Here is a 22,516-nt window from a genome sequence, read left to right on the forward strand (position 1 = left end):
GATCGGGTTGGTCCATATTATGGTGATAAATTCATTTTATTTTGATAGGATAAAAAATATTATCAGCCCTTGATTTTCTCGTGACAAAATAAGATAAATACAAATTATTGGCAATAATTATCACGAACTAGTTATTGTTACCAGAATCATGCCCGGTCTAAATTTTTGAAAAATTTACATAAAGGGCCTCTTTTTTTTTTTTTTTTTGTGTATGTTCTATTTATTTTAGCTTTGTCAAATATTTTGAATATCGGACTGGCTTATTTTTATGGGATGGTTTGATATCCGAAAATCAAACCACCTCATATTTGATAAATTTTTGTACTGGTGTGATGTTGGAGGACTACATTAAAAATCATAACAAAGAGAGGTGTGATATCTCTAAAATCGAACCGTGCCAACACATGAATTATATGAGTGCATTGAAATAAAATTCTTTCTTTGAAAAAGAAAATAGGTAACCCATCTACTTGGCTAAAGAATGTATAGACAAGCAAGGAGAAAGCGACCTGCCAATATTTGAGTAATTTATGAGAGATGTAGGGGGTCATATTTGTTGGAGATAAGAGAGAAGATGATTCTAAAGCCAACAAGTCCTTGCCAAGATATACTTAACTTGAGCCCCATCAGAAAGAGGGTAGGGGCGAGCACGAGGGTGTCCAACCTTGGGGTTTCGGGTATAGCCAACTAGCTGGCAAGGAGTCTGAACCCTGGAACGTGCACAATAACCGATTCAATGAATCGTCTCAACAATTCAACAATTGGAGACATCGTGATCAAGAGGAAGAATATCGTATTTCATTTTAGTCTTAGGTTGCATCTTCATAATTCTATACTCCATTTTGAATCATATATTCATATTAACAATGAGTATATGCTCTATTTTATTTTGAAATGAATGTATAATTAACATATATTCAAATAGGTAACAACTTCTCATACTCACGTATTTTCATATCGAACCTTAATTTCTCATATTATTTCATGGTAGGCCCTCATACTGTTTTTCTTTCAAGCGGCTTAAAGAAATCTCTAAAGATTTCACCATACCCCCTCATATCTTATCTCCATGTTTTATTCACTTTGATCATAAAAATTAGGGTCCGGTTTCTATAGAGCATAGGCTCTAAACAATCAAATTAGAACCTACCTTCAAATATTGTCAAGAAATGTGGTTTCAATATTGGAAATCATTGTCATAGCTTTAAAATTTATTTTCATATTTATTTATAAAGTTTAAAGCTTCAAAAATTGTGTAGATCAATCGATCTATGAAAACCTGTAGATCTTGAAAACTGACGATAAAAGAATGCGTTACAAAATACACTATTTTTAAAATTTGAAATCCATTTTTTTCTAATGTCCATGTATATTGATGACGAGATGATCAATTTGAAGATATTTGGCCATCAAAACGACATCTTCTAGTAAAAATTTTGATGTAGACTCAAATTTGATTGTTTAGAACCTCAGCTCTATATAAATTTTTCTTTAAAAATTAACCTCAAAAAATCTTTTTATATCATTTCAACTCAAAAGCATTTTTAATTGGTGGAAAGGGAAAAAGGGGGTTAAAAAGTTTTTGGGTTGAAATGGTGTAAAAGATTTGTTGGAGCCAATTTTTGTGATCAAAAGTCAATTAAAGAGGGAAAAAAGAGATGATGAGTGGGGTGAAATTTTTAGGGTTTTTTTATATCACTTGAAAGAAACAGAAGAAGTGTCTACCATAAAATAATACACAAAAATTAAGATTCTATATGAAATATTTCCAAAAAAATTTCTTGCAAGCACATTTATTGGCGCTATTTGGGAGGTGCGTTTTACTTTGATTGTTTAGAGGCTCGGCTCTATACAGACCGCACCCCTAATTAAATGCTCAAAATTTGGGAGCTTGCGGCGTTGCAAGAGCTACGTGGTTATCAAAGTACCCCTCACATTTCCATTTCTGAGTGATTAAAAGCATTGCAGAGTTCGCTCCCATGTTTTCTTTCCTCCTCCAAGCGGCAGGCTTCTGCATTATTCACAGGCAGTTGAAGGATTTTCGTCTCTCTCCTTTTTGCTAAGCGTAAGCTCTCTCTCTGTGTGATTAATTTGAAAATGTATCTTGACCTTCGTTATTTCTATCTTAACAAAAGGAATGAGGAACAATTGGTAGTAGGCTAATTATGCAATTGATTCAAGTGCTATCTGGTGATACCAATAGGAGGTGCTTTGGGTTAATATTGTAATCAATACTTCAACAGAATTAAAGCACATCATCAGTCCAAATGTCTGGGTGGTAAGTCACTGTTAGGAATTTTTTAGGTTCGTTATTATTATTGATCTTTAGATTCATCCCTCTCAACTGGTTGGATGTATTTCCCTTACCCATAATTATTATAATTCAATGGAAAGAATAGGGAAGTTCTTATAATTTTGCAAGGTGAATGCACATTGGTCTCTCGGGAATCGAATGCTACACAAAGGAGGAAGGGGAGAATGATTGGGACACCTCTTGGCTCTCATGTGGCTATGATGGTGAACTTAGAGTGGAGTTTACAGTTTGCAGTTAACACTTTAGTATATATGGAGTCCTGTAATTTTGTAATTAAGTAAATGAGCCTGAGATGGGAAAATGATAATTTGAAGTCCAATTCCGACTTGAGTTCCTATTTTTGTACTTGAAACAATTCTTGACTGAGAATGTGATGTTGGCATGCAGCTCCTTGGGCTTGGGCTTGATTGGTTAGTTTTTTATGATAGCAGCACTTTCATTAGTTTGATTCCTACTGCTGAACTACCAAAAACAAAAACACCCTTTCTTCTGACCATTTTCTAGATTTATGTTTAGCAATTATTCCTTGACATGCTATTTGGGAAGGACCAGTATTCAGCAAATCAAACCAAAAAATATCTCGACCCATATTTGAATGAGTACTTCCCATTTGATGATATAATTTCCAGGTACTGTAGAAATTCCTGGAGAGCACTTTGATTGTGATGATGCAATTAGAAGAGCCCTTTGCAACTTCAGTCTTGTCATATTCGGGTTTCCTTTGACCTTTGACCAGTTAATGTACTTACATTCCCAAGTTAGCAAAATAACAACTGTCCCGGACAAAAGGCAGGCATATGAAATCCAATGCTATGATATCTGGATATAAAGTACATCAATTTGAGAGAGCGTGAGATGCGCTAGAATTTATTGAAACAGAGAATGTGCTGGTTATTTTTGGAACCTTATAATGGTGTTTTTGTACTTTCCCTGTGTCACACAAGAAGTTAAACTTTTACCACATCTAAACCATTTTTGAACAGCTTATGCTGTCCTGGATAAATATCATCTAATACTCTAGTAAAACAGGATTGGTGACGTGATATGGGAAATTATCTCTCTGAAATGTCTTTGAACCTACTTTTACAAAGATCGTACATTGAGCATATGATGATGTTGATATAAATGAAATCTTCTTACTTATGTGTTAGATCAACCGATCAAGTGTACTCTGGTTGCTTGCAACCCTATCTATGTATAATTGATCTGCCAGAGCAAGGAATACACATTAGTTATCCACAGCAAAGGACCGCTTGATGTTTATCTCAAACATTTGAAAGAGGAGAGTAAATAATTCTCTGATTATGCGATATTTCTTCTCTGTGCAATAACTCTAGTGTCATGGTGGCTAACCTCCAAAAGCAGATTCTTTAGAAATAATTGATTTTTTTTAATTGATCCTCATTGGGTTTGATTTATATGATTGTTGCGTTTTGCATGTTTGATTCTTGAAAGCCACAAGTTCAGATACTCAAGTGACCGGCTTTTTGGCTTTGCATTGCTATTGGGATGATACACCAGCATTTCCTTTCATTGTTCTATGTGGATTGTCCTTGCTGCTCTTGCCATCAACAATAAAAGGAAATTTAAATTAATATATAAAGTCTTCCCACATCAAATCAGAATTGGTTCTTTGTTGTTTTGTCTGTTTCTGAATACAGAGCTTAAACATTTGAAACAATTTTATGCTCTTAAATATGGGAATATTAGCTGCCATCTTATTGGCGAGCTACATCTATTTTATTCTATGCAATTAAAGGCAAGTTATGCATGTAGTTCATAAAGTTCAAGAGCCATGCTTCTAATAGTAATTGGACCTATGGACATTGTCCTCACTCTTGGTTGTGATTTGAATTTTAGGTAGCCATTTTCACATGGCTTCTCTTCAGTTCAGCATGGAATTTCGAGTCTTCGGTGGCCAATTCTTTAGAAGAAACAATATTCTTCACAGTTGTGCTAAGCATTTGCGAATAAGTTGCAATCACTCAACAATGACAAAGAAGCAGAAAGTACCTACTCAATTCTTTAAGGAGAAGAAGATAATCCCTGATTCTGCTCCCCCAAGTGCTAAAGACCTTGATCGTCTGCACAAATTTGTTGATGAAAGGTCTATTACCCGCCGAATTTATCTTAAAATCATTGCTTTTAGGGGCATTTTATGGTGGTTGTAACAAATTTGCGGGCTCCCATTTTGTTATTTACTTTATAGGTATTCCAATTGTCAATTACAATCTTAAAATTGACTAATGAAGTGCATATGTACTAGCATTTATACAATTTTAGTGGTTATAGGGAATATATTATGTTGAGCTTACTCAATGTTCATTATGTATTAGGTTTGCAGTGAAAAGCTCATGGTGTTGACTGGAGCAGGAATAAGCACTGAGAGTGGGATTCCTGATTATAGAAGGTATGTTTAACTTCCTTAACTTGATTGCAGAAGATATTTAGAATTGCTTTTACTTCGAATTTTCATCTGCCAGTGGAAGAATGTGAAAAGAAAAGAGAATAAATAAGAAAGAACAAGAATAATTGTTTTGAGTCTTGTCTTAGTGTTCTTTTTTAAGATGTTTTGATGTTTCATGTGGATTGGAGTTCTTTTATTAACTTCAAAAGGTTTCCTGTTATTGTAACTTGTATATATTGGAACACTTGAAGTGTTAAGAAGCTAGTTTTCCATTCTCTGTTTCCCCTTGAAGAACTGCCCTTTCATGCTCCATCCCCTTATCTTCTTCAAAATTTTCACATAATAAAGGGAATCTGGAAACGGAACCTCAACATACAAATTCTTGAATCTCATCACTCTTGAATGCATTTAGATTTGAGGGGAATCAATGAATGGGACTGGTCAGTGAAAAGAATCTGCCTGCAACGTGAAGTCATTTACTATGCAAGCATTTGTGGAGGTACATATAGCGAATTTGTAACTGTTAGAGGATTCACCCATCAAAGAATTACTCTTAAAAAGGATGAACGCCTCTTAAAGATGAACATGGATCTTTGGTCTAGAGTATCTATTATCTACTGAGCATGACATCCTACATAACTAAAAGCTCCTTGGAATTCTTCATTTTTCTCATAGATTCTTTTGTCAATTTTCAACCTAAATATGATCTTTTTCTTCTTGTTCTTCTTTAAAAGCTCCTTGGAAATCTTCATTTTTTCTCATAGATTATTTTGTCAATTTTCAAACTAAATATGATCTTTTTCTTCTTGTTCTTCTTTTTTTTCTCCAGAAGATGAACTCTGGTTGGTCAAAACTCACTTTCCAATTCTAGCCTCTCTAAAGTGGCTTCCAGAGTCTTTGTAAAGACTGCTATGAGGCTTTTTAGTTACAATTCCGCTAATCGTTTGCACAATATTGTTGTTTGTCTATCCTTTCCTACCAAGTTGCATAAAACTAACCACGTGCATTAACAATAGCAAGCTCTCACAAAGTGAATGCCTCATTTTCCAGAAACACTCAACAGTTAATTTTTATTTGTTGATTTAAGGTGGACTGTGAGGTACTGGTCATCATCTCTATTTTTTCTGATGGTTATCTGCAACTTCAGTAAACTAGTCTAGCTAACACTTTGTTGTATGTCATATTGATATCTATACATATCTATGAATGCTTGTACAATTTTTAGTTGAATTTAATTGTCTTCAGTATTGTATTTTCATATTGATGGAACTAATGAATCTTTTTGTGCTGAAATATGCACTTGTATGGCTGGTGAGAGGTTGTTTTGTGTGTGTTTGTGTGGTAGCTCAGGGTGCTCAAAAGTTGTACAGATTCGTCTTTCTTTCAGCTATTGATGCTACACTTTTGTTTGATGCTATCCTCTAGTTTATGTTCTATTACTTATAAATGGTCTTTATTCCTTCAGAATTATTTGTTCTCCGAAGTGAATGTTTGGCCTTGTTCTGTTTATGGTTTTAGCATGTTATAAGCTTTCTGTTGCACATTGTTCTCAATGTAAAAAATTCCTCTTTTATTGACAGTCCAAATGGAGCTTACAGTTCGGGATTCAAACCTATTACTCATCAGGTAAATATTCTTTTGTTTCACATTTAACTTACTCATTCATAACATCTACTAAGCTCAGTAGAATTTTTTGGTTGTCCTATTTATAAATATTTTCTTGCAAGATTTCCTGTTCAAGTTCTGGAAGCATTGCATGAAAAAGGAAATGAGAAGATATTATGGACTTGATTTTATATTATCAAATACATTGGTGTATATACTCGTAACGTGCGCATTAGGCTTGGATAGTACACTCATACACTGATGTTGCAATCATAATCTAGAACTGAAGCCTATATGTGTTACCTAGAATTTTCTTGTCTTAATAAGAGAGTTTGAGAGGAAAGGATGAAGTATTTCCTCCTTCCACTGGTATCAATACATTTTTGCAATCATTTGTTAATTTGCAAGTTTTGGGTTAAATACAAAAATCTCAACCATTGATCCCTAATTACCTTTGGTGCCATTAAATTAATATAGATGATTCCCAAAGATCACCAAATTTCATAATAATGTTTTTGAATAAGTTTGAACTTTTCTGAGGATGCATTGAGACATGAACTTTTGTTTCTGCTAACAACATTACATAGCAATGTTTCAAAAAGCCCTAGGCGGTGCCTAGGCAGCTAGGGGGGGTCCAGGCCGCCCAGCGCCTCGACGGGCGCTTAGAACTTGGGTGGCCCAGTAGAAAGAAAAATGTCTTTATAGTCTAACAATATAAGTATAACTGTAGAACACATAAGAGTTAAAAGGATTTAGGGCACATCATATGTTTCTTGAACTGGTTTATGCCACCTTTTGTATCCTTTTCACAAAACTTGCATTTTATGGAATTTTTATCCAAAGGATTCGGGTTGTAGCCATATTTTCAACCCGGATCACCACTTCGATAAGATCCCGAAGAAGACATCTCAAAATAATACAAGCAATAAAAAAAAAATCACTAATTTTGATTGCTCGATCTCCAAACTTCCACCTCTAAAATGTCTCTAAGGACTCAAAATCTTCTAAAAAAGCCTCTAATAGATTTATAAAACATCCAAAACTAAATCTAATATCAATGGGCGATGCTTAGATCAATTTCTCGTAACTTTGAGAAATCCTTCGATCCTATGGAAATAACCAAAAACTAGTTTTTTGGGGGTTTTTTCTCTCTAAAATAGGCTTTAATGAGTTTTTAGGTTTCAAATGAACCTAAAACCCACAATTTTACCCCTTTGGTATTAAAAAATGACAAAAAAATACACTGAATGAGGGGATTTCTGCCCATGAGCAGTCGCCTAGGGCTGGGCGCTAGGCGCCTTGGCCGGCGCTAGGGATATCCTACCTAATTTGTCCGCCTAGGCCTGAGCGATGTGCCCAGGCCTTCTGGATCGCCTAGGCGGCAGCGCAAGCGCTGGGCTGTCCGCTGTTTAAATCACCGATACATAATATGTCATGATGGTGGGTGGCATGATGGGCATGTGTAGTGTAGAGAAGCATCTTTTGCCTTTGTTGGTAGAAGATTATTTGTGTTTTTCAGAAACATCAGGAGGTTCTGTCGAATCCAGATTTTCTTGTGAGGAAACTTGTTGTTGACATGTTGATGATCTGAACTTTAGCCAATATTTTTCCTTTTCAATTTTTGGTGGATGCCCCATTATATTTCCTTTTCTTTCTATCCCTCTCTTCTTAAAACTATATTTTCTTTTAGCATCTCAATCTAGAATAAATTGATAAAGCGACTTTTAGTTCCTAGCACAACATAATAGCTTGCACCATAAAAACGAAGAAAAGGTTCATTTGTTCAGATTATTTTATCTGCACCTCTTCTTGGTCAAGTCATTTGCTCCTTTACTGATTTATACTCATTAATTATTATCTGCTTCAATTTATTATTTGACATTTTTATTTTAGGCATCACTAGGGATTTCTCACCACCTACATTCATTTTGCAGGAATTTGTTCGTTCTAGCCGAGCTCGGAGGCGTTATTGGGCTAGGAGTTATGCTGGATGGAGAAGGTTTACTGCAGCGCAACCTGGAGCTACTCATAAGGCACTTGCATCTCTTGAAATGCAAGGCCGAGTAAAGTTTATGGCTACACAAAATGTTGACAGGTGAAGTACGTCATCCATATTTCATCTTATAAGGAATTGCTACGAGTATCGATACGCTAAAGTTTATGTTTTCTAATAGTTTTTGTTTGTCAGGCTTCATCACCGTGCAGGCAGTGAGCCACTTGAATTACATGGCACTGTGTACTCTGTTGTATGTTTAGGATGTGGTTTTACATTCTGCCGCCATATATTTCAAGACCAAGTGAAGGTTCTTAATCCACAGGTGCAGTTCGAGTTTGTTATTGTCTGGTCCGTTCATGAGTGAAAATGATGAGTTTCGGTTTATGAGGTTATATCATTGTTAGGATAACTTGTAAATTCTTTGGCCTTTTGCATAACTCTGAAATCTAAAAGTGTTCAACGGTTCCTTTGTGAATGCTATTTCTGGTAAAACCATTTATTTTTATGTTTTTCAGGATTCCCTTATTTTCCTGGGTAAATAAAAGCTAAGAAATTTATATGGCGTCTACCATAGGATTTCCCTTTCTCCTTAAATGAACACCCATTTGTTTTGCATATCTTATGACCATCCTCCTTTAAGCAAGGGTGATTTTCGTTGGTAAATAAAAGCCAAGAAATTTATATGGCATCTACCATAGGATTTCCCTTTCTCCTTAAATGAACGCCCCTCTGTTTTGCATATCTTATGACCATCCTCCTTTAAGCAAGGGTGACACAAGTTATCATCCCAAATGTTAAGATTGAAAAATAATCTATGGCTCCGGATCATATTTTCTCCTTCTATGTTACCGTTGATTGCACCATGTAGTATAAAGTTACCTGGGCATAAATACAAAACTGCAATCCATGGACCTATCTGCTGGGTACTGCTGAGTAATCCACAGAGGTAGATAACCACCTGAGGACTACTGTTTCTCTTAATGCTTGTCTACACCTTGGAATTTTGTTCTTCTCTGATCTTAAAGGGGTTTTCTTTTCTTTCTTATGCTTCACTTGGTTTTTAATTATCTTTCATGTTCTCTCAGCAATTATTTATTAACGTGCAGAAGTATATTGATATCTATTTATTTATATATAGTTCGATGAAGAGTTTGGTGAGTTAATGAGTATCAATTTTATCATAATTATTCACGATTAGATAGTTATTTACACAGTTTTCCTTGCCGTTGTAGTGGGCTTTAGCAGTTGAAAATCTAGACAATGGGAAGAACCCTGAATCAGACGAGAGCTTTGGCATGCAGCAGCGGCCTGATGGAGATATAGAGATTGATGAGAAATTTTGGGAGGAGAACTTCCATATCCCTAATTGTCTGAAATGTGATGGCTTGTTAAAACCTGATGTAAGATTCTTATATTTTTACAAATTGTACATTGCCATTATAATCCTAGTGAATTTACTACATTAGTACATAATTATACCGCTTGTGTTCAGACTTACATTTTACACTTTTTGACTGCATATCAAAATAACAATATGTATATTTTTTTGGATAATATTGACTTTGTATTATTCTAGTATAAGGATCCAGATTATTGCATTAAAAAGAACTACTGTACAAAAAAGGGCAAGTGCTATACAAAGAACTGCACCAAATGTCTTGTTTAGGACTGAGACCTGACTGCACGAAAACTATTGCTGGCTGCAACATTCATTGCCAATGCATCCGTAGTCATGTTTACCTCTCACCACACGTGCTTAATGGGGACTTGTAGGGTGCTGCAAATCTCAAGAATTTGGTTAAACTGTTGTTTAAAGTGCCAATCACAAGGGGAATCCGTTGAGTTCCACCCTATAACATTCATAGAATCTCTTTCCACTTTGAAGGAGGAACGCTATTGAACAATTTAAGGTCCTCCAACAAAACAGTAGCCTCACCCTTGGTTTAGTTTTTCCATGCCAAGGAATCTTGAGAAGGATGGTCAATGTTCAGACACACATGATCTAAAGATCCCAAATGTCTGCCAGACCACGGTTGTGGACAGGACCACCATTGAGATTAAGCTTGATCACCAAAAGACAGAGGTGACAACCAATTGTTTTTGGAAATCTCCTTAGGTCGAAGTATTTAGCACGAGGCCCCAGGTTTGTTATCTTACTGCTTATTATAATGCTCATAACTTTATCACAAAGAATGATTTGAGTCAAATTGTTGCTATACCTCTTTGATCTGACATTCACACCGACCTTGTGATCCTTAATTCCAAGATGCATAATTCTCTTAAGTTGAAATTCTTATTTTTGGCTACTCCTAATAAATTTCCATTGGCACTTACAGTTTAGATTTATGTGAAACTGGGTCACCTCCAAATAAGGGGATTCTCAAATGTGCAGTAAAGCTGAAGAATCCACCAGCCACCTCTTCATCCACTGCAAAATTGCTAAATCACATATGGTCCTTCATCCGTAATCTGTTCAAGACTTCTTGGATTATCCCTCCTGCGAGTGTTGAAAAACCTCATTTCATCACTGCTTTCCCCACCCTACCCTACCTTGGTCACCATATCGTGGCATCTCTCTATTTTTGCCATGAGCAACTTGAACTGGATCAAAGATTGGCTCGAAGCAGTGATAATCTTTAAGCTCGATTCTATAAGGAACTAAAGGATTTTGTAGACGTTGATATCAATTCTCAATTGCAGTACAAGATTTGATCTTCACCTTTCACTAAACTGTGTTCCTATAAGTGGATCCCACCAGATCTGGTTGCTGTCAAATTGGATTTCCAAGTACGGAAACCCAGGGCCTGCTGGATACAGAGGCACTTCTAGAGACCATTGGGGATGGATGGCTGATGCCACTGCCGAGTGACCGACTTGGGGCTGGCAAGGGTTGTTGATGTTGCACAAATGTAAACCCATGTGCATCTGGCTGGCTACAACTATTTGATGCCTCGTGGGACTTCTTTTTGGTTACTGTGAAGTATTAAGTAAGCATCATCTCATGGGCTTCAAGATCTTCTACTTGCCTCTGGAGGCTGGACCATATGTTCAATCAAAATCGCTTCCTTATGCTAGTCACTACATGTAACCATTAGACATGTTTGGCACTGGTGAAAGGATCCACAGGGGTGAAATTCACATCCTTGGACCTACTCTAAACCTGACCCTCAAGCGCTTGTAGCCCTCACTTTTTTGTACAAAGCCCAAAATTTGCCCCCCACTTATATGCAATTTGTACATCTTTGTACATTCAATACAGATGTTAATTCATTATAAAAATAAAATAAACTATGAAGATGATCTGACATAGTATTTTTCATCGTCCATTGATAGTCCTTGTTCTTGTTGGGGCATGCAACTAAATTACATTTTCAAACCTGCAAGGGAGCAGAATTTCGGTGTTTCCCATCATTTGCAGTGAGGTTATTTGGTCTATGGCTTGATTAGAAATTTGTGACCCCAAATGCCATTTCTGTTGATAAAAACTGCTCCATTGAAATTCCATCGTATCTGGTTTCTCATGAATGCACAAAGTATATAGGGCTGCATTACCAATTTATGCTATGTGAGGACAACTAGTCGAGAGACAAGTGAGTTTCTAGTGACAATGGGCCTACACCATGGGTCAACGTTGAGCCCATATTTATTTTGGTTATGGATGAGTTAACTAGGTATCTACAGGATGAAGTACCGTGGTGTATGTTGTTCGTAGATGACCTAGTTTTGATTGATGAGACTAGAGGAGACATCAACGCAAGGTTAGAACTTTGGAGGAATGCTTTAGAATCTAAAGGTTTTAAAATTAGCCAGACTAAGACAGAATATATGTAATGCAAGTTCAGTAATAACAGGAGTAGATGAGGAAGTAGTTAAGATTGATGGCCAAGAAATACCTCAAGGAGATTATTTTCGATATCTTGGGTCAGTAATACTGGAGAATGGAAAGTTTGAGGAAGTGGTCGCGCATAAAATTAGAGCTGAGTGGGCAAATTCGAGATGTGCATCCAGAGTTTTATGAATCTCCACATACCAATAAAACTAAAAGGTAAGTTTTATAGGACTACTGTAAGACCAGCCATGCATTATGGGATGGAATGTTGGGAGGTCAATAAACAACATATTCATAGGATGGGTATAGTTGAGATGAGGTGTTGAGATGGATGAGTGGCAAGACAAAAAATAATAAAATTTAAAATGAATACATACGAGAGAAGTTAGGGGTATATCCAATAGGTGATAAGATGAGGGAAAGTAGACTTAGGTGGGCTAGCTATGTGCAGCGTAAGCCCAATACAACATCGGTTAGGTGGGGCGATTTGGTTCAAGTGGAAGGCTCTAAAAGGGCAAGAGAAAGGCTCAAAAGGAAATGGATGGAAAAGCAGTGAGAAGAGATATGATGACTTATGGTCTGTTTGAGGGTATGGCTCTTGATAGAGCAGAATGTTGGAACGAGATTCATGTAGTTGACCCAAATAGTTAGGATGATGATGATGATGATGTCTTCTCTTCCAACCCTAAATTGGAAGATTTCTTTGCTGATGCTTCGACCTAATCTCAACATCATCTCTTGGTTGGCAAACCAATGTTATAAAACACGGATAAGTGGGGTGGATCACCCACCCATCAATTCCAATCCAGATTTACTGGTGGATTAGTGATCAGGATTTGGTGAATCGGTGATCTGCCAGAACAAAAAGGGGAAAAAACGATGGAGGAAAAAAAAAATTTATATGATTTAAGATATTTAAATTAAAAAAATAGTTTTAAACATAGATTAAGTCTTTGCATAAGTAGATTACATATGTAGGTGCAACTTGTCTATTCAGTCCAGGAAGTGGACTAGTGACCAATAATTCTTGATCTTGATTAGCGATTCACTATCCGGATCGCCGATTAATGCAAGGGGGAGAGTGTTATTATATCAACATGGTCATTCTTGTCTTTTTCTATATTTGATAAATTGCATCAATAATGTAGGTCCATTTTTCATTCCCAGGGTTACTATGTATATCCAGTTAACAGGATGACATTCTTTCAATTCCATCCAGCACATGGCATTCCTTCCTCCCATAATGTGAATTTCTATGCATTTTCCATTGCATCAAGATATGGAAAAATGTTCTATTGCTTGAATTTTGTCTATCGTTATCTTTGTGAGTTGCTATGAAAAAATTAATGTGGAATGGTTCTACATGAGTAGTATTAATCCTAAAAGTTATGGAGTCATAACTTCTTCACTAGTTCGGCCAATCCTTGAGTGAATGCTGATTCAAAATATCTCTTAGAATTTCAAGCTCAATTAGTGTCAATGTTTACCATTGATAGAAGCCAAAGTTGTATGATTTTGCTCTTCTGTTGTGCAAGAACCAATGTTTAAAAAAATGGATCGGTGACCTGAATCATCCTCAACCATACCCATGCGAGATTGGTGGATCGGGGTGTCCGATCGGAGAATCAGCCAAATGGGCAAGTTTTGTCCCAAATGTTTTTCAAATACTCACTATAAATCTCTAAAAATAGTATTCTTTTAGTTTCTAAAAGAAATTAGGAGTGTTGCATTATGTACTTTCAGTACTTTGTAAAAATAGGTGAATACTGAGATGTTTTTATGTTGGATGTCTGTATAACTATTAATTATAATATAGTGGTAGAATATTGCATCAAAATAATTTGAAAATATTAGAAAAAACTTTCATATTATAAGACTAAAAAAAATAATTTCTCATATAAAGTGAAATTAGTATTGCATCAAAATAAAACACTTATTAATTCGCTTTACTCATCTAAGATTATCACAACCTAACTAACTATAATATTATATACTAAAATTAAGATTGTTGGTTTGTATTTTATGATTATTTTACTATACAAATAGAACAAATCTAAAATGTATTATAATATTATCTAATTTAAAAAATCTTATTTACAACTATATAAAAACAATTGTTGACCCCAAGTCATTCATGTCCTACATGAACATAATTGGTCAATTTCTAAATAAAATATTTATTAAAAATAATTTTTTCCTAGTGTACTAATTGAATATATTTGCTCATAATGTAATATATTTCCTACTAAAATCTGTAATTGCGAAACATTTAATAATGTCAAAATGCTTGCGCACAATAAAGTCAAAAGGACTTAACACGAACGTTGAGACAAAATAGAATTGTCCCACATCGAAGAGATGTGGGAGGAAAACGCCCAATAAAGGACTTAACATGAATGTTCTTGTGGACGCGTGCAAGGGGGAGCCAAGGGCCATGCATTTTCTTGGGGAACTAAACCAATGGGGGAACAGGGCCATGTGACGCTAGAGTTTTTTGAAATTTAAAAATGAAATTGTCAGCGTGTTTTCAACATGTCTTGGAAATAAATCGGTGACGTGGTCGGTTTTTCAGACAAAAACTGTTAGGCCTGTTCAACGGGTGGAACATCCCAGATCCTGATATTTTACAAGATCAGGGACGGGCTGGGTGATTCCCGATCCGGATCAGGTCACCGATTTTTTAAACACTTGCAAGAACTATAGAAAGCAAAAGTTTGCACTATGTTGGAGATCTCGCTTTCCATATTGTGGTTGGAGCTGCCATATGTCTCATGAAGAACAAAATGTATTAAGTTGTTTGTTATTCTAAGTGCGAAGAAATTGAGAGACTGAACTATCTTGTACCCTCATCATGGCTATTGGTTCCCAAAAAAACGACCAAAAAAAAAGACAAAAGAAAAAAAAACCGGGAATTTTATCAAGTCTGCAAGCCTTTTCATTGCATCTTCTTGCTGAGAGCTCCCATGCTGGATAGCTTTCTAGGATGAGGTGGATTTTTACATTTTTTTGCACTGCAGTTTATTTTCAATGTAAACTGTATAAATACTGATGTGAACACCATTCTCATGGGATTAATAATTTTGTATTTTTTCCTTATTTGCTTCTCACCACCTTTGCATTATAACATAATTATTAAAGTTCTCTGAGTAACTTAAATGCGTTGAATGTTACGAGTTTGTGTAGGACCAAATCCAGTTTTTCATCTTCTTTGTTTCTCTCCACCTTTGCACTATAAAGCAATTATCTAAAGTTCTCCCAATAACTTTTCTGTGTCAAATGGGCTGTAATCAATTTATAAGTGACGGTATTTGTATAAGTTCTATTCATCTTGAGTATATTTGATTCGATAGCTTTTTCATTTTTTTCCGCAATTATCTTGCTTTGGGTGTTTGTTGAATATGTGTTTGTGTGCGTGTATACGAATGTCTGTTTGTATGTTCTATGTTTGTACTTGTGTGTGTCTGATTGAATTTGTTACAGACACTTCCAATAGCACTAGGATATATATTTTATTTTCCTTATCTTCTATCAATTTGATTTTTTGAAGGTTGTATTTTTCGGCGATAATGTCCCAAAAGATAGAGCTGGGAAAGCAATGGAGGCTGCAAAAAGTTGTGATGCCTTACTTGTCGTGGGTTCATCTTTAATGACCATGTCTGCTTTTCGACTTGTAAGGTAATCATTTTAAGGCCCTATTTATCTGTGTACATTCATCTGTGCTCTTATTGATCATGTTATTCCTTTATAATGCACTCAGTGATGCATGGGCCCCTATCTGATTAGTTTTTTTCTTTTTTGCATGATTTAAGTCATGGTAATAGTTATGCATGGTTAGAATGTTTAAAAATTATAAATATATTCAACTTTATGAAATTAGAATTTTTTAGAAAGAGGATAGAAAGTACCAATATATCTCAGCTAATATTAGATATTGGAAATATAAATGGAGCTTTTTATTCTAAGATTGATGGTATTCCTTGTGGAAACCTGGGTTTTAATGGTATTGGTAGCTGTGCCACACCCCATTTGATGGCTGAGTGGGGAAAAGGACTGCTTGTGGATCATGTAGGTGTTTACTTAAACAGCCCTCGAGCCTATTATTCTCAATCTTAAATTTTGTACTTCATTGCTTTCGTACACCAACCTTAAGTGGCGTTTGGACATAAGTCTCCATTTACATAAAGAAAACATATTTTATTGCTTTCACATTTGAGAGTTTATGGCTTAAAAAGGTCATTTCCCTTCAAATTAGTTATCATCAATGTATAAGCATCCTCAGTATCCATTGAACTGTTCAGTTGAAATCATATCATTGGCTTAGTTGCCAGGATTCCGACATGGGTTGCTATCCATGCTCCTGACGTAAGATCATGGTCCGGCTGTGATCCTGTATTCTAGTCCAATGGAAATTAGTCAATGAGTCAATGCATCCATATTCCCTATACCTTTGAAGGAAAAGCAACAATATGTGCATGTCAATTAAAAAAAGGAAAGCAATAGATGCATATCCTTCCAAAACAAAAGCAATAAGTGCATGTCAACAAAAAAAGAGTTATGGGGCTACTCTCTAAGGACAAGCCTGTTTTTTTGCCGAGAGGTCCGGCCTGTGGGTCCTCTTGACGAACCACTGTAATCTTTTTCTTGTAATACAACAGTCATAAAAAATAAAAAAAACTCTTAACTTAGGATCTAGTGAGCATGAAACTCTTATATGGCACCTGCTACCCTAGCCTCCCCTTTTCCTAGAGCCCGTACTTGAGAGTAATAATTTTTCAGATCCATGTTCCATAAATTTTTTTAAAGAGAAAGATATTGCTAAACTTGCATCAACCAAAAGAGGAAGTTCTAGAATTATCATAAAATTGCATGTACTATAGGGAACAGTGTGTCCAGCTTTTGTCACAAATGGTTATGGATTTTGACCTGTCGTCTTTTTAAAATTTGTATATATTCAAGGGAGAAAATGAGTTCTCTCTTTTTTATTTGTGTGTGTGCATGTTGCATGTGTGTATTTCATCCCTCTTTATATGTTTCGCTCTATATAGTTACATAGCTCATTTTTTTTGAAAATAATTCAAATGGAAGGGGTATGTGAAGAAATGGGTAGGACTTTAATATGATTTAACTTATATAATATCCTGTATTGTCATTTAAATGTAAGATCAAATAAATGTCTTTATTATATTACTTTGAAGGATATATGTATGAGAAGACTCAAATAAATGAATGAGTTATTTGTCTCAAAACTTATTTGTGAGTACGGAAAATATACTTCTAATATATTAATTTTACATCTAAATTTATATAAAAATTGTGATTAGTCCTTGTTTTGAAAAGCTCTCCATTTTAATATATTTATTCTTCGGGCGCTCCCAAACTAGGGAACTCCTAGCAAGCAATGATCCTCCGCTCCTACTCCTGCCCGCTCTAAAATACAATCATGTTATGCTTGCAGATGAAGTTTGCTAAATGCAACAACCACATTATTTATAAGAAACAAACAATCCACTTCATATGTTATGTTCATATAAGCAATGCTAAATTTTGTGGTTCCTTGCATGGAGTCTTGGTTAGAATACCGTTCTCTTCTTAGAAAGTTGCCCAATCCGTATGTCATGCAAGATCATCTAGCTTACCTGTATTTGAAGATAATAATGCCATTACATGATTCCTAGTTTTGCTTGCAGCAAAGTGAAAGATGTGGCTACATGGACTTCAAGGCCATAAAATCAATATGTTTCCTCTTTTCTTTATTTATAAATCTAAATTCTAACTTAGTGCCACAATACACTACTGTAAATAAAAATTAAAACCCTAAATACAACCTAGGACCTTTCCTTTTACGGCCTAAATAATGTTACTATCCAATATCTTTTATGTAGTTTCTCATTGGAGATTACATAACTGAGTACTGTTATGAAGTCCTTAAAGTGCTACACCTTGATTTACATGGATTTTAGAATTGGCGATCCAACCTCATTTGTACACTGAGGATAGATATAGACAAATATGAAAATTTTAGATGTGGGACTAACCCCACAACTTACTAACATTAAGGCACCTACTACAAGAGTAAAACATGACAGTGTTTGAATAGGTAAGCATGAGAAAAGTCTTTAGAGTGAAGTTGGATTTTTATTTCACTAGTTATGGACAAAAGGAAAAAAGAAGAATTTGATTTCCCGAATTTGATCGGGAGAGATTGTTGAACTTGGATCAGTTGTCTTGATCCCGTGAAAATCATTTACTTCAATATACTATCCATGGGCATCATTTGCACCATAGTGAAGTCGATATTTGTTCTTGGAAGGAGAGATCAATGGCAGATACTCACTCATTTTTTTAAATATCACCTACTGTTTTTAATTCTGCCCCGTTAAACGTAGGTAGCAATATGGACAAATAAATTTGGCCCCACAAAGTGTTGGGTGGATTAGTAAAAAAAGGGAATGGCTGAATCTACCCTCATTCTAAATATAATAATCCCAAAAAAGCTGTTGATTCTATTCAAAGTGAAGGCTTGCTGATGATGTAATTCTTGAGTAGTTTCAATTTTGTCATGGAATAGTTAAACTGCTTTATGCTTGGCCACAAGTATGCCAACCACCTTAGGTTTAAGAGCATGCCTTTTTGAGCTGACTGGATCTTTGAACAAGCTCGTATGCCTCCATACAGATGCCATGAGTATGGCTTTTCAGATCTAATTCACAATTTATGTTTCCTCTTATCTGGTGGAGCCAATGCTTCCTTGGGCAGACAAATTGATAGAACTGCCAATTGCTAGACATAGCATCCCAGTGATCGGCTGGATGTAATTGGGTGAATAAGAATTATCACTGGGTGTTCAAGTGACCTTTAAGTCGATGCACTATTTTTCTCCGAAGTCCATTCTTTTTTCCTTTGGGAAAAATTAAATGGCCAAACTACCGTACAAAATCATTAACGTGGTCAATTCATCCCATTTACATTAGGTGTGTTACTCTGTCTCCTTAAAAAATATAAATAAAACTGGACGAAATTGTCCCCATGCAGATTTGGGTAGCCTGAAGAAACAAGGGAGTTTTGGTGAGCCCCACTTGAGTAAGCCAGGACAAATGATGAAAATACCCCTCGTTTTTTAGGGCTAGCACCATGGAACTTGGTATACAATTTAAAAAGTTTTCTGTGATGCTAACTTTGAAAGGCAGGCGTAGTTTCATCATTTGGTATTACCATGTTGCTAACCCTGAAAAACCAGTGGTATCCTTATCATTTGAGTCGGCCTACATAAGTGGGTTAAATTACCAAAATGTCCCTACTTGTTCAGGATTCTCATTACTATATATTTTAAGGGGGCACTTGAGTGAAATGAAACTTTTAAGAAACATTAGTCCTAATGTTAAATGGAATTAATTTGACCACCTTAATGATTTTGTAAGGTGGTTTGACAATTTAATTGATATTATCTCTCTCTCTCTCTCTATCTATCTCTTTTCCTTGAATGCTAACTTGGAATTTGGTGAGAATGGAACTATAGACGTGGGTCACCCACCACCCTGACCACTTCTGATTAGAGCCTGTTTTCCTATTGAGTCCATTTTGTAATAGTCCATGGATTATATGGCTACTTACATCTGGTTGTCCTTCATCATAATCAGAATTGAACCTCAGAATAGTTGCTGTTTTGAAAGTGCTAAATCAGATCTTTTTTAAGAAGATCAAGCAGTATGCATGTTTTGAAAGTACTAAATGAGATCTTTTTCAAGAAGATCAAGCAGATTAAATGCTGTTTGTTTTGGCATTCCCAAAGACTACTGACGGTCTTTTTACCACCTGAAAAAGGCCCCATCACCACTTTCTGTTTGCACAGACTGATCTTTGGGGTGGCGAATGTCAAGGACTTTGTCTGCTGGTCACCATTGAAACCTTTCTCTTCCGATCTGGTTGAAGAGCTCTACTTCTATTATTGTCAGAAATCTGTCTAATACTACACATGCCAAAATGCATTCATTCGTTGTGCTTTAGAATGCATGAGATAAACAAATGTTGTCATCATGGTAGTAAAGGTTTTGGCATCAAGTTTCATCTTCAATTTCTATACTGACCTTTTCTTATGTCAAATTTTATCATGCAGAGCTGCTTATGAGGTTAATGCAACTGTTGCAATAATTAATATTGGCGAAACCAGGGCTGATGAGCTTGTATCCTTAAAGATTAGTGCAAGAAGCGGTGAGGTAATATATAGCGTTTTGTTTCCTCTTTTATCGGTACAATTTTACTCCTTTGAGCAGCAACTCTGAACTACTACTTAACTGTGGATTTGGAGATGGCCTTAATTGTTCTCCCATATTATTTTGATAGATACTACCGAGGTTGCTTGGAATGGGATGTCTAAGCATACCTGCAAGCAAATGAAGCAGAACTTGGTCCCTTGCATCTCATGGTAGGATCAGAGGAGATTCAACACATTGATATATAAATTGTTGTATAGCACTATAGGCGAAAGAAATTCATACTAGTCCTAAAATGCTTCCCGGGCAAAGCTCTCCACAATTCTATTCGAAAAGTCATTTAGGATGTTGCCCTCTTGCATGCATTCATTGTCTGCTTGAAACAGTTGAGGTGAGAATCACTTGTGCTGTGAATATTTCTATACAAACATTGAACGAAAAGATTGTTTTTGTTATCAATGGTTTAAACAGCAAGTAACACTTACGGCAGGTCAACTCAACGCATTGCTCTTGGTTCTGAATGTAGGACACAAAAATTTCAGGAAAGAACCAAGTAAAAAGAAAAAATCAGAAGGAAAATTATCGAAAAATAAATATCTACGAAATGTTAAAGTTGATGTGTAGTTAAGGTTACTTACCCAAAAAAAAAAAAGTGTAGATAAGGTTGCTTTAATATTTTTATCACGTAAAATTAATGAAATTATTGGTGTAAAATTCAAGTGTTTTATAGTTCTGCTGAAAATTCAAATGACTCCCATCAAATTTCAAGTTCCAACTTAATTTTAAAGAAGTTCAACATCAAACCAAATTTACAAAATGCATAACTAGAGATACATTATTTGTTAGAAACAAGGCCAGAAAAGAGGCACTCCACTTTTGAACTAGGCTTTAGCCAATATGAATGTTGTGTTGGTTCTTTATAATCTTAGATGTCGCCTGCCTTTGCTCTCTAGCGCTGCATTTAGGGTTTCTTTCATATTGTCATACACTGCCTTCAATTTCAACTTTGTTATCCCTTTTGTTGGTTTCTTGCTCTTTTGCCACATTCAATGAGTGGATCACATCTTTAAGCACCCTCTTGCTATTATGATTTGCTAGGAATTCCTCTGTAAGATCTATAAACATATATTTCAGAGTTATGGGGTTGTAATACTGTACTTCCCCTCACGACTGTCTCTTTCTCATATTTAAATGGTAATTTATGGAGCTAGTCCGCAGTCCATTTGTCGTTGGCATGTGGATTCATGAGACCATACTTTCACTTAACACCATGTAATAAATTTACAGCTTTAAGATTAGTTAGGGTATGGATTGAATGGCGTAGTAGGCTACTCCATTTGTCATTGAGATTATCTCCGGAGCTTTGTTGTAGTACTTGCAATTTACCTGGCAGGGTTCGTTGCTCCATTTTGTTGTGAAATGAATTTAGAGTTAACATATATTCAAATAGGTAACAACCTAACATATTCACAAAATTTTAAAAAAACTAGTTGGATAAGAATGAAATACGAAAATACATACAAAAAAAAAATTGATAGTTTAAAAGTCTTTAGTAAAATATAAAAATTAATCATGAATCTTGTAAATTTTAAACTTCACACTATATAATATAGATTTATTAAAAAATTACTGACAGATATAAAGTTGAATTTCTACTTTATGGTAAAGATAAAAATTATTCTCTAACATTCTAAAATTTATAAAAATAGTAAAAATTCATTATGATTAATTATGGATACATAATAATTCATAAAATTATATTTAAATTTTTGAAATGATGATATATAAATCTAAAAAAAACAAAGTTAAAATATTTTTAAACTAAAGTTTATTAATTTAAAATATAAAATTTTAATAATTTTTTTTTAAGATGCGTCCAAACTCCTAAATAAAAATTATGGATTACGTGTGGTGCACCTAAAAATGAAATAAAAAAATACATAAAACAAATCTTTTCATAATGTAGAGGATAATATTATTTTGTTGGACAACATGTGCAATGCCATGGTATGATGATCTTACTATATCCAGGTGACTGTAAGCATTTAAAAATGCCATGATATGTATCGTTCATGCAATAAGATTGCTCAAATCATATTTGCCATAAATATAGAGAATCACGACTTTGTCACTCCAAAAAGTTTCTTCATATTTA

General features: G+C 35.2%; 1 protein-coding gene across 6 annotated transcripts; it reads left to right on the forward strand.

Annotated features, from left to right (window-relative positions):
- The first annotated feature begins 1,753 nt into the window (after positions 1-1,753).
- On the forward strand, positions 1,754-20,856 carry SRT2 (sirtuin 2). Of its 6 annotated transcripts, none has more exons than XM_088850740.1 (10): positions 1,754-2,065; positions 4,175-4,421; positions 4,651-4,724; positions 6,302-6,347; positions 8,261-8,421; positions 8,515-8,644; positions 9,555-9,722; positions 15,699-15,826; positions 20,265-20,364; positions 20,492-20,856. In XM_088850740.1, the coding sequence occupies exons 3-10, from the start codon at positions 4,669-4,671 to the stop codon at positions 20,543-20,545; spliced, it is 843 nt and encodes a 280-aa protein (XP_088706866.1). In that variant the 5' UTR covers positions 1,754-2,065; positions 4,175-4,421; positions 4,651-4,668; the 3' UTR covers positions 20,546-20,856. The 6 variants fall into 6 exon arrangements, 4 of the variants coding, with proteins under 4 accessions (XP_088706866.1, XP_006847204.2, XP_020524431.1 ...); XR_016043589.1 differs by having other exon boundaries at positions 1,786-2,065; positions 4,659-4,724; positions 9,568-9,722; XM_006847141.4 differs by having other exon boundaries at positions 1,786-2,065; positions 4,659-4,724.
- The last annotated feature ends 1,660 nt before the right edge of the window (positions 20,857-22,516 follow it).

The sequence above is a fragment of the Amborella trichopoda genome, chromosome 11 (genome assembly GCF_054954075.1).
Source record: "Amborella trichopoda isolate Santa Cruz 75 chromosome 11, AtrichopodaSantaCruz75HAP2 v2.0, whole genome shotgun sequence".
Taxonomy (NCBI): domain Eukaryota; kingdom Viridiplantae; phylum Streptophyta; class Magnoliopsida; order Amborellales; family Amborellaceae; genus Amborella; species Amborella trichopoda.